General features: G+C 40.1%; 1 protein-coding gene across 6 annotated transcripts in view; it reads left to right on the top strand.

Annotated features, from left to right (window-relative positions):
- The window catches only part of nav1a (neuron navigator 1a), a 257,501-nt gene that overhangs the window by 197,535 nt on the left and 47,073 nt on the right, over window positions 1–12,893 (top strand). For all 6 annotated transcript variants that reach the window (XM_015342167.2, XM_015342163.2, XM_069190243.1 and 3 more), the window contains 3 exons: window positions 5,144–5,227; window positions 6,496–6,607; window positions 6,924–7,045. In XM_015342167.2, the coding sequence (XP_015197653.2) occupies window positions 5,144–5,227; window positions 6,496–6,607; window positions 6,924–7,045 (318 nt within the window). The remainder of the gene's footprint in view (window positions 1–5,143; window positions 5,228–6,495; window positions 6,608–6,923; window positions 7,046–12,893) is intronic.

Genomic DNA, 12,893 nt, shown 5'->3' with positions numbered 1-12,893 from the left:
AACTCATATTCAAAACAAATCCTACATAGCAGTAGTTACGTGTTTTGCTTTAAGAACCTAGTGGATTTCTTTTTTATAGTGGATTTCTTTTTCAGGGCTTTAGCCTACAATCATGACTAAAAAGGATTTGGTATCACTCATGGGTGGAATGGAATAAATCATTTTATTTTGTTATTATATTTATTTCTGTAAGATTTTTTGTTTTATTTATTTGCATCTTTATTATTGGGTAGGATGGAGGATTTAGGAGACAATGAAACTGACTGCTATCATTTTCTGCTATTCCTTTGAAATGAAAAAAAAAACAAACAAATGCAGCAGATTACGGTTTATTATGCCATCCCAACATTCCTTCATTATACATTCCTCCTCTCTCTTCTGGCCTAGTATCCTCACTTGCCTTCTCTTGTAGAAAACACATTTCTTTGAACATGGATGGGCAGCTTGGACCAAACTGCTGTCTTAACCAAGAGATGTTGCTAATTGATTTGAGCAGCTTAATTGAGAATTTTTGCCCGTCATCAACACAGAGTACTATATAATGCCAAAATGGGGAAAAAACAAAGACATTTTACTAAGTTAATTAAAAATGAATTAAAAATAAATGAATGCATTAGTATTCACCCCCACCCCAGAGTTAATGCACGGTAGGACCACCTTTGGCAATTATAGCTGTGAGTCTCTTTGGGAAAGTCTCTATAAGCGTTGCACATCCTGACAGTGGAATTTGTGTCCATTCTTCTTGGCAAATTTGCTCAAGTTCCATCAAGTTGGATGGGGACCATTTGTGAACAGCAATTTTTAAGTCATTCCACAAGATGCTCAATTGGATTGAGGTCTGGGCTTTGACCGGGCCACTCCAGGACATTTACCTTTTGGGTTTTTAGCCACTCCGGTGTGGCTTTTGCTGTATGTTTCTGTGTCAAGAGTCCCAGTGCTCTTGTGGATTTGCAGCTTGTTTTCCATCCAGGATTTTTCTGTACTATCTTTGAGTTTTCCAGTCCCTGACACAGAGAAGTATCCCCAAAGCATGATGCTACCACCATAATGCTTCGCTGTAGGGATGGTGTTCTCAGTGTGATGTGCCATGTTAGGTTTGCACCAAACTTAGTTAAATTTTGGTCTCATCAGACAATAGAATCTTTCTCCAAATTGTTGTCTCTCACATGCCTTTTTTGCAAACTCCAGCCGAGAGGTGATATACGTTTTTTTTCAACAAAGGCTTTCTTCTTGCCACCCTTCCGTACAAGCCAGATTTATAAAGTCTGTGTGCTATTGTTGTCTCATGCACAGTTTCTCCCATCTCTGTCATGGAGGACTGTAACTCCTTTAGAGTTGCCTTAGGCCTCTTGGTGGCCTCCTTTACTATGGCTTTTCTTGCCCTGACACTCAGTTTTGGAGGATGGCCAGTTCAGGCCAGATTCACAGTTGCTCTGTATTTTCTCACCTTTTTAATTATGGAAATTTTCTTATATCCTTGCCCTGACTGGTAGTTTTCAAAAACCGTGTCTCGGATCTGCTTGGAATGTTCCTTGGTCTTCATGGTGTAGTGTTTCCTTGGAAATGCAGTTGGGAAGCTCCCAGACACATGAGTATTTATTCTGAATGAGTATTTATTGTGAAACACCTCAACTGCACACAGGTGGACTCCAGTCAAGTAATTATGTGACTTGCAGAAGAGAGTTGGTTACTTCAGAGGTAATTTAAATGTGTCAAAGCAAGGGGGTGAATTCTTATGCATTCAATTATTTTCTGTTTTTTTATTTTTAATTAATTTAGTAAAATGTCTGGATTTTTTTTCACTTTGACTTTATAGAGTACTTTGTGTTGATGAGTGGCACAAATTCTCAGTTAAATATGTAATGGTTCCATGCTGTAACACAATAAAATGTGAAGAGGTCCAAGGGGGTGAATATTTTTGCGAGGTGCTGTAGTTCATTAAAATATTCATTATTATTAATGGTTTATCCTGCTCAGTTAATGAATGTATTTTGTTTGATTTTATATATATTTCTTTAAAAATAGATATCCAAAGTGAGCTAGGATAAGTAACATACAGTAGACCATTGTGTTTTGTTTAAAAAAATGAAAAAGGTTCATTTGAAGTAGAACGTAAATTAAAACAATAAACATTATTGAATGTCAACATTATTTAAGCCACTGTACTAAGCTGAATTCTAGTTAAAGATGCTAACAAAACAATACTGTCTACACACTCAGTAGTGTAAGCTTTTTAATATCAACCATGCAGGACCTCTTTTCTATGTGGAATGAAGCCTCTTTTATATGTTAATTCTACTGCTTTTGCTAACATTCTGTGGGAAAGTCTTGGTTCAAGTTTAGTGGTTAGAAGTCTCGAAGTCTGCCGGCATGTTAACTAAGTCTCCCTACAGTCAATTCATGTCAATATTTATTTTATGGTCAAAAGTTCACAGTCTTGTAGTCTTGTTCTGCTGATTATAAATTAAGTTGTTCAAAACTGCATAATTAAAATCTTTTATCTAAGAGACATTTGTAATCATGGGCATTACTGATCTGTAATATTGTTATAGTGTGGAATCTTAGCTTCAGGATTTTTTTTCTGCTGTCTTTCTTTGTTTTGCGTGTTGTGCTTGAAGTTACTGGCCTCAAGCTCTGCTCTGAAGGATACATAGATATAGCATACTGTGTCTATATAGCAGTCAGATTTTTTGCATCTTACACAAAATAAAATTTCAGCAGATTTAGTGGGTCACTTAGAATTCAGAGTACTGTTGCATCAGGTCTTTAGTGTAAGTATCCACAAAATATGGTTTAATGGAAAACCATTAAAATGTCATTGTAATCACTTTTGCTTAATTAATATAATTATGTGCATATAATGTGTATTTTCTGGGTTGATTTCACTCTGTAGAATTATTTTTTTTAATGCTTAATTGAAATAGAGGGTGTTTACTTCAGCTTCTTCTGAGGTAGATCCTTTTAGAATTTAAGGGAATGCTTTTGTTGAATTTCAGTCATCTGTATAGCACTGGATGTGCCCGTTTCATATTTGACACATTAGCCAATTGACATTGACAGGTCCTCTGTTATCCACATCTCGAAAAAGCCTTACATTTGTTTGAGAATTTGTTGAAGCTGGGTTTTCAAATGCTGGCAATGGCAGAGGTCAGATCATTTCTTCCTGACCTACATAGAAATACTCAAGTGATAATTAAGACACAAACCAAGACTGATTAATTTTTCAGTTGAGCAGTTCTTTATACTATATTTAAATCTGACACTTCTTAAAATGTAGCATATCTGATGTTTGAAATGGGGGGTTAAATCATATTATGAAACAGTTATAGTGACAACATCAGTTATTTAAAAATGTAAATGTACTTTAAAATGCTACAAAGGACGTCTGAACACTTGGGATATGAAATTGTAAAAAGCATTTTAGGAAGTCCAATAGATGTAGCCTAATGGAAATGTTCATGCTATCAATACATAACTCTCTATAAGGTTCTGATTCCAGTTCCATTACTGTTTAAAGAATAGAATTGAAGCCAGTCATTTTAATGAAGACAATGAGATCCAAAAGCTCAGATTTAGTGGGTGAAATTTCTATGGAAACCAGTTAATACTTCAGTTGCACCTGATTTAGCAACTCAAGTCAAAACTTCTAAACTGGATCAGTAAAAACACACTTGAAAACCAAGAAAAATAGTTATAATTCATGTGTTAATCTGAACTGTTTGGCTGGTAGGACTAAGCCATGCCAGAGGTGTAAAAGTGGAATATCACCATATTGGCAGCCTCCAAGAGATCAGTCTCTGCTAACAAGTTGCACTCCCCAAAAGAAAACCGCCATTCACAACATCAGTCAACGACACAGGCAGCATGCCTCTTCATGCAGTCACTTCGGAAGCATGTGAAGTAATTGCTGTACTCAGAGGTTTATAGCTCCCTGTGGTGTGACACAGGAGTACATTACTCATCTCCAAGTAGAGTCTCCTTATAGCTGCCACTTGTCAGACACTTCATTAACACTTTGGTGTAATGTAGACAGTGCTAAGTAAGACTAGAAGACCCATGGAAGGGAGACCCATGTATGTTATTTTTGGTTGATAAGAAATACCAATTCTGTTCTCTTTAATGCTTCCAACAGATTAATAATCATTCTTTTGTATTTCGTAAAATTGATAGGGGGTGTCAAATTATAGTATTAACAATTTTTAATTATATATCACTGATTTTAGTTTTTTCAGTGAGATGCTATGACAGTTTCATTGCAGTATTAAGAAATAATGCAAATCTACGCTGTAAATGATTGACATATACAATGCATCAATGATCAGGGACATTTTGGTTTGTTGTCATGAGTGTTTAAAAGGAAGATGTATGATAATTTGATCTTAGAACATGGTTATTGTCATGAAAAAATACTCTTTATACTGTTATTGGGGTGCAAAAGTATTTTTTATCGTGAAGGACATACCAACAAAAACAACAATGGCAGAGAGAGGGTTTTATGGCTTTATGTCAGTTTTTAGATATACCAGATCTATCATCTATCTGTCCATCATCTAACCACAATATGGCTAAAGATTGTTACCCATTACATCAGAATTCAAATTAATCAACAATTGAAAAACATAAGAGAAGTCAGTTTTATGATTGTGGCCAGCCATCTGTAGAAAAGTCTGTAACTGCAGATGACCTGCCACTAGGGGCCGCCAAATAGCCTCTAAAATGCTTATGCATTGTCGCAGTGAGGGTGATGTTGGGTATCTTTTTAAAAGATCTGATGTTTCACAGGGTCTTCTGGTTTTCATTATACTTGGGATCTTAATCACTTAAATTAGAAATTTAATTAATAGGTCATAATTGGACACATAGCTTTAGTAATTAAGACATTTGAATTGTATATAAAACATCACTTGTGTAGGGAATAAACATGTTTCAGGGTCCATTATCTGAAATTCCATAATCTCCCCAGTGCCAAAATTACTACTCTACGAGCCATTCAGGATTTTAAATCTATGGAACTCTCATCATCTCCTCAATTGGGTCTAATTGCCCTGTCTTCCCACCTTTTCAGCAACTAAAATGATCAGATTAGTAAAAGACATTATCTGGTACTTTTTATTTTAATGATTGATTATGGTTTCTCTCTCAGGCTAATCTGGTTGCTGCATTTGAGCAGAGCCTGGCGTTTATGACATCACGGCTGCAAAGCTTGTCTGTCAGTGCAGAACAGAAGGTGAGAAATTTGTGAAACACTGTGTATGGGGTTGATGCTAGCTAACATATAGGAGAAAAGTGTGCACAATGTGTCCAAAAAGATGCCGGCTACATAAATGTGCACAAATGTGCACATAACAGCATTCTTAAAATGCCATCCCCAATATCTTGCAAAGAATCAATAAAAAAAGCTTTTTTTTTTCCTTTCTCACATTTTAAAGAGACTTCACCCAAAAATATGCAGCCAAGACGTTTTTTTCTGTGCATGAAAAACATTTTGCTAAATATTGCTGTGATTAAATTGATAATTATAAATAATGATTTATTGTACCATACTATGCTCCAAATATGGAAAATAAAATAAACTAGGAAATCTAGAATATAAAATCAAAGCACTGATAAAACACCATATCTCATGTCAATTAAAAATTTGTCAGATTGAGGCAGTGTTCCGTTTGACAGAGGTTTCTTAATTTTACCCATGGAACGAAAGTAACAACTATTGGTTTGAGAATTTTCCAATGGCAGATGTAATGTTTTGATTTAATCCACACCCTAGATAATCAATGTGTGATTAATCTAGCATTTTCTGGCAAGTGTTCAGTAATCTCTTAAAAGTAGAGACAAACCAAAACTACCCTTTAAGTATTGGATATTTCCTTTGAATTCCTTGAAATAAAAAAGGAATTATGACAGAATGCCCTATAAGAGTAAAGGGATATTACTGTTTCCTTCAGGGCAGAAGATTGTGGAGACTTAAGATACTTTACTTTTAACCTGTCGTCATTTGGGTTAACTGGCCTGGGGTCCCCTCTGATTATTAATGCCTTAGGACGTTGCATCTCAGGAAAGGTCTGTCTGACAATTGTAGAAATCAGCCTCTGTGGTTGCAACTCGTATGTGGCAACCAGCAAACAATCAGCTACAGTAGCAAGGACACAGTATTTCCTGTCAATGTAGACAGGGCAAATGAGAATAAGTACATTAAAAACTACAATAAAGTTGTCATTTGGTTTGCATGATGTTTTGTTTTTCCTGCAGCTACAGTTGCCTTTTAAATAAATGCATAGCAAATATGTCAGACCTGTGCCTTTTGACAAAGTAAATCATGACATTAGTGATTACAACACTATAAGATAGGAGATATTTCTCAACAGACTGCAAAGGTCACTGATATTTCCTTTTAAAATATGCTCTCTTTTCTTAAAGTAATAGTAACTGGATATATTTGACATACATGCACACCATTCATCCTTTGAAAAAGAAATCCCAATGTTGTCTCCTTAGGACACTGAACTCGTGGACTTGCGTGAGACAATTGAGATGTTAAAGACCAAAAACTCGGAGGCGCAAGCAGTAATCCATGGAGCCTTGAACAACCCAGACATCACACCAAAAGGTAACTTCTGCTGCTGATGATTCCAGAGGCTATTTGCCTCATTAGGTGGCCACCAAAAAACTACAGTATTTTCAGTTTGCCACCAGTAAATGCTACAATAGCCTCAAAGAAGTAATGCTATTTATGCCATGATCAGCTTGTATAAGCTGATCACAAAATAAAATGATGACTGGTTCTGCAAAAATCCTACTATTATACCAAAGCAAATCACTCTACTCCTAGGGTGAACCCTTTGTAATGTGTTCCCAGGATACAGCATTTTCTTGTGTTGCTGCAGGGAATAGTAAAGGATGTACTTCTGTTTTTTTCCCCCTAGAGCTGCGAATAAAACGTCAAAACTCATCTGAAAGCATCTCCAGCCTCAACAGCATCACCAGCCACTCCAGCATTGGTAGCTGCAAGGACGCGGATGCCAAGAAGAAGAAGAAGAAAAGCTGGGTAAGCAAGAGCACACCTCACTGGCTGGCTGTGGGACGAAGGACAGGAAGTGATCATATACACTGAGAGCAAAACCCCATGCCATTCAAAACATTTTTATAGTTCTCTCTGAAAGTAGAAGTTAATATAAGCTTCCAGAACCTGTGATGTGTGTATATACTGTATATTGTTATGAGGATAAATGATAACCTGGGAATTGGAATTACTCTGAGTATTTTCAATCACCTACCGTGGGAAGGAATCTCTCAGGCAGTGGTCAGGTAGTGAGTTCTGCCAGGATAACATGGGCAGAGTTGGGCGAGAGATTAATGTCAATGTGTTTATTAGAGCTGCAATTCACAAGATCACGTTACATTTTCAAACTCGCTTGCAGCTAACCAAGTGGCTGCCAAGATAGTGTAGGTGTGAGTTCTGCTGTGCAACAAGTTAAAACTGCAGCCACAAATGTTGTGCAGTTGAAATAAGAAAATGTGCAAGGTGGTCATTCTTGAAATCATGTGGTTCTTTAATTAAGGATCAAATTATTTTTTTAGTGTTGTTACTTGAGTTTCACTAGTAGGTATGTCCATTCTAAGCAGCAGTGAGAAAACAGAATGATGTAATGAAACTAGGCTGCAGAGAACACCATATATCGCTTTGTGAGGGAATTGTATTGCAATAAAAATTGAATACATTTTTTTTCTACATTAAAGTTTAAATTACACAGAAATACATTTTTTCTCTTGAACTGAATTAGTGTGATAAAGCCAGTTGTGCAATAAAACAGATTTCAGTATTTCAAGGTCTTCTCAGATCTCTGAAGTGTCACCCTGCTTGTTATACATTTTGTTCAAGCCATTTCAACAGTTGAAACCCCATACACCATAGCAACTTACCTCAGGCTCCTAGAAGTATCATATAAAATTGTGAAAAATAACTGCTGCTTATGCCAACCTTGATAAGAATAATAAATTGTATTTACTTCTGGAAATAAGTTCTCCTTGTGAAGCTCAGAGGTACAATAAATAACAATCATGCCATCTGATGAGTGCAAGTCTCAAAAAAGCAAAGCATTACAGCATGCAGTACTGTACTTTAACTGATCTCTCTGACTTTTTAAAAATATATTAAATGAATTAAAACTGTATGAAACAAATCTAAAACAAAAATCTAATGCAGACTGAATGCTCTGAATCATACAGATATCATCCCTTTATTTTAACCTCACTACTGCCAGAGAAAAATATTCGATCAGAAGGGGAGTTATTTGGAAAGAAAATGTCAATGAAAGAAAGATATTGATTTTTTTGTCTGTTCCAGGCAGAAGTATGCTTTTTTGACAGTCAAAGTGAAAAGTTCAAGAGAATATTATTTCAGAAACTTGTAAATTTAGAAAGTATTTTGGATGTATATTCTGCATCACTAGATGTGTTATCTATGTTTGTGTGTTTTTCCTTGTTCTTTGGAACTTCCAAACCTGATGATAAGTATGACTCTATGATCTCTCCCTCATGCCTCCTTGATATTTTTTTCAGGTGTTTGAGGTGAGTAACTTGGTATGCCCTGCCCCAACACTCCCTCTACCCTGCTCCAAATGGGTCATACTTGAAGTTGTTTGGAAATTCATCATGTGTGTTCAATTCAACTTTATTGTCATTATACTTACACAGGTTCATAGTATAATGAAAAGTTTCTCAATAGTCACTCAGGTGCAGTATATAAATAGGACAGAAGATAAGACAATAGACAGTAACACAATAGCAATAACAGTAACGTGTAAATAACATGTAATCAGGTGTAATGTAGTGTGCTCTCTGAAGGCACCAGTTCTGTAGGGTTTGTGCATTTACTGGGACAATTATTAATTGTAGCAGTAAATCACAAAATTGATTCTTTTCATGGCTTTAGAATCCAACCATGCAATATAACTCGATCAACGCACACACACAGGTACTTATACACAAGGATACATTTATTAATACATAAAATATGCATATAAACCTAACAGATCTTATCAAGAGGGTTGTCAGAATACAAAAGATATATATTCGCAAGCCACTGACTGGCTAGTTTGTGTTGGCTTTAACTAGCAAAGTTTGTGCACAGGAGAAAAGATGACTGTGGGTCCCAGCAAGTCAGGAAGAGGACCAGTTCGTTCCTGATGAAGAGCTAGTTCTGAATAGTGATTCAGCTGTCCACAGTTCCGACCTGTTCACGAGGCCTGCTGCTGGTGCTAACCTCGGATGGATCCTCTGGTTGCTCTCTGGCAACCTCCGCTCTAGACTCTTAAAACAAAGGAAAGTTCTGGCACTCGGACACACTGGCCGTTCCGTGGTTATCCGGGCTGAGTCTCAGGATGGTCAGGAGGTGCGCTGCGAGAATGTCTTGCCCTTGGGAGCCTTCTGCTCCTGGGCCATCCTGCCCTGGAATTCTCCTTTGAATTCCCTTTAGAAAAGTTCACAGAATTCTCCTGAATCTCTCAGGCTCTCTGTGTTGCCTGTTTTTACCTGGAGGAACTTCAGCTCATTGATTGGCTGAAAGTTCCATGGGCATCAGAGTCCCACGTGGGTTACTCGGCCCTACCAGTCCCTGATTGGTTGATCAAGGTGAGTTATGAGTCACTCTCCTGACACTTAGGAATGCAGTCCAGATGTCCATCTGGCACTCCCTAGACAGATAGGCGCCAATGGATGACCATTGATCATGATAGCCAGGCTTAGCTAAGTGCATTCCCCTTTGGGAGCTGTCCTAGGAAACCTTATCAAATGAAACCTTAAATTAGCCTGCATGAATAGTTTCTCTGTGGCTGCACCACAGAGATGAACAGAGAGATGAGACCTAATTTGGGAAAGCTCAGAAACACTTAATTCTGCCTTATTAATAAGCCTCGCCGCTACATATCCCCCCTTTTTGAAGGTCACGAGGTCCTGAGGCGTTGTTGCCTTCAAAACAAAACAGAGTTAAGTGATGTCCCTTGCCATTAGAACATTAACCTTAAATGTCCACATTACTCCTCGAGAATTCATACCGGAACCAGCATTGGGAACAAACATACATGATGAATAACATCTGGAGAATGTATAAACACGGTAGGAGACATCGTCTCAGTCTAGGCATTACACATCAGGAAGTTCACTGTCAATATCTGATACCTCTGTAGTAGATATTTGGGGAGAAATCACTTCCTTTCTTTTGACATGCTACCTTTGACGCATTCATGCTACCCGGAGTACATCTTGATGTAAGAGTACAGCATTCAGAGTACACTGTCAGTCATGATCCAACTACCCAGCAGAAGTTTTACAATAACAACGGTTCCTGTTCCCAGCCCCCCGATAAACCATAACACCTGTGTTGGGTATCTGCTAGGGTGGTTTGGAGGTTTGTTCCATTAAAGCAAATTAACTACCTGTACCTCTTCAGGGCTTACTGTTTCTTGGATTTCTATCCAATTCAATAGTGTGGCACCTGAAGGCATCCAAGTTTGGTCTTATATTGTCTGGTTCCAGACCGTACAGTGTTAAGTTACCAAGCTGTACTATGGCCTCCTTGGGAACTAACAGGAAACTGTTTTATTAGGTAGCTGTATCATGCCTGTCACAAGTCATGGTGACAGTTAAATGTGGTGTGTTGACCAGCCATTTACGTCCCACCTGCTCTTTATGGGGTTAATTAACCTCCCTCTGCTCGTTAGTAGCTTTACACCCTTCATTGGTGAATCGTTTAGACACAGCCAATGGATAGCTTTGGTAGCCATACCCATCTCAAGATTTGGGACCGAATTCAATCTTGGATTGCCTTCTGGGTGAGCTATGAGCGATGGGGTTAATGTCACATACTCCTCTACTGAGAAGAGTGGAATCAAGTGGGTTGGGAATTGTGCCATGGCTAGACTGGCTACAGTGGCACTAAACTCCTTTAACAGGTCTTGTGTCAACATTCTGGCCTGTTGCACACAAGCATAAACCCACTGTATAACGCCAACAATCATGTCCACTCGTTGGGGAATAAGGTTTAACCCTGTTGCATAGGAAGTTGCCTGTAGGCTTTCCAACTTTTGCTGCTGTCAATACAGTCTGTCACTACCCTCTGGCATCTCTGACCCCTGCCTTCTTGAGGCAGTCAGGGTGAGAGTGCCAGTAGCACACAAACCTACCAGAAAAAGCAAACGTGCAACAGTGGCGGCAGCAATCAGTCCTCCCAAAAGTCTTTTCGGGTGGCTGATCCCAGTCATCTCCTTCAGAGTGACTGTTGCCTTTCTAAACTGGCGCAGCATGTACATGGTGTCTTTCTCAGTGTGCCCTGTGGCATCTTGGGCACCACCATCCTGGAAATCTGGGGAGATCTGACGCAGCTGCTGATGCTGCTCCTCCTTTTCCAGGGCATCTGCTTTTTTGATTTCTTCATGCCTGTGCTCTAGGAACCCCGCTGGGGGTGGTGCAGCAGTGGAGCATGCCTGACCCTCGGCTGAGTGGTCACCTGGAGCACTTGAGTGATCTGGGACTGTTACCCCATTCTCACTGTTCAGGTCCACCCTGCACACTTCCTGATTGAGGAATCCCTCTATTGGCATGTCTACAATCGTTCGCTGGGGGTAGGTGTAGGACACCTGCTCGCTCCCCCCTTCCCTCGCTAGGGGTTCAGGGAGCTGCCCCAGCACTGGGATAGCTAGTTCACTATCTTTGAACTCACTATCACTCACCAGGCCCATGTCAGTGCAGGCAAGGATTCTGATACCCCTCTTTGCGATGTCCTGCTCTGGCAGGCAGGTGACTTGACCATCCAGCTCCAGTCTGGCTGAACCACTGTTGGTCAGACTCAGACTGACAGACTGAGCTGGTGGCTGTAAGAAAACCGGCTCGGCTTTCATTCCCTGTCCCTTCTGGGGGACTGGGTGTGTTGGCAACCCTGCCGTTGAGGCAGGAACAATCAGGTCAGTCTCACTCACTACCTGGTAGTTGTGAGAAATAATGTTACCTGACTGCAGGTTCCCTGGGTCACAGCAGAGGGAATCGGCATCTGGGATCAGGTGTGTCCACAGCGCAGTAGTCTCAGCGTCCAGCTGGACCTCCTGTCTAACCTGTGAATGTTGCACCAGGGGCACCTGGCGGTGGCCCTGTGACAGCTGCTCAAGCAGATCCTCACTAATAGAGGACCTCTCAGGGCTAAGGGTGAGGGCTACATCACCAACCTGCTCTCCTGCCATCTGGATCCCTTCCACCACTGCAGGGTGGTGTTCCTGACCCCTCTTGGGTGCCAGGGTGCACAGGGAAAGTTCCTTTTCATCGCCAGGTGGGGAGATCTGCTCCTCTTTAGGGATGTAAAAGGTGTGTGCTTTATCTGGTGGATCAGGCGGCTGCTTGGAGCACCGCTCCTGTGGCAGGGAGGCTGTTGTGACCTCAGCCGGGACACGACTTCCGTGTATATCCGGGGAACAAGAAAATATTTTTATTTCTTGTCCAGAGGGAACAGAAGGAATCTCCGCATGGGCTTCTGTGTTCGGTGGGCACTGTGTGAGCACAGTCTGCCTCTTGGCCCCCCTTTCCTTCTGTACAGAAGGCTTAGGAGCCTTGACCTGTTTCCACACCTTGCCTTTCTGGTGATCCACCAAAGGTTCCTCTCTGAGTCGAGTGCCCTTTTCTTTTTCTACCCGTTTGAGCTTGCCGTGTGACATCAAACACCTTTCAACCTCAGTGTCAATCAGTGTCTCACTGTGTAAGACACCTACCATGGCAGCCTCGAGGTAAAAGCTTCCTGCTTTGTTTTTTCCTCTGTGTTTTACTGCCTGCTCTGTGACTTCAGGGGTGGAGTCAGCACTCGCTGGGGAGTGGCTGACCTCATCTAGGCAGGAACCCTTCCGCTCAATCAG

Source organism: Lepisosteus oculatus, chromosome 5 (genome assembly GCF_040954835.1).
Source record: "Lepisosteus oculatus isolate fLepOcu1 chromosome 5, fLepOcu1.hap2, whole genome shotgun sequence".
Classification (NCBI taxonomy): Eukaryota; Metazoa; Chordata; class Actinopteri; order Semionotiformes; family Lepisosteidae; genus Lepisosteus; species Lepisosteus oculatus.
Note: the sequence above shows the minus strand (reverse complement) of the source record. Positions and strands in the feature narration are given on the sequence as shown.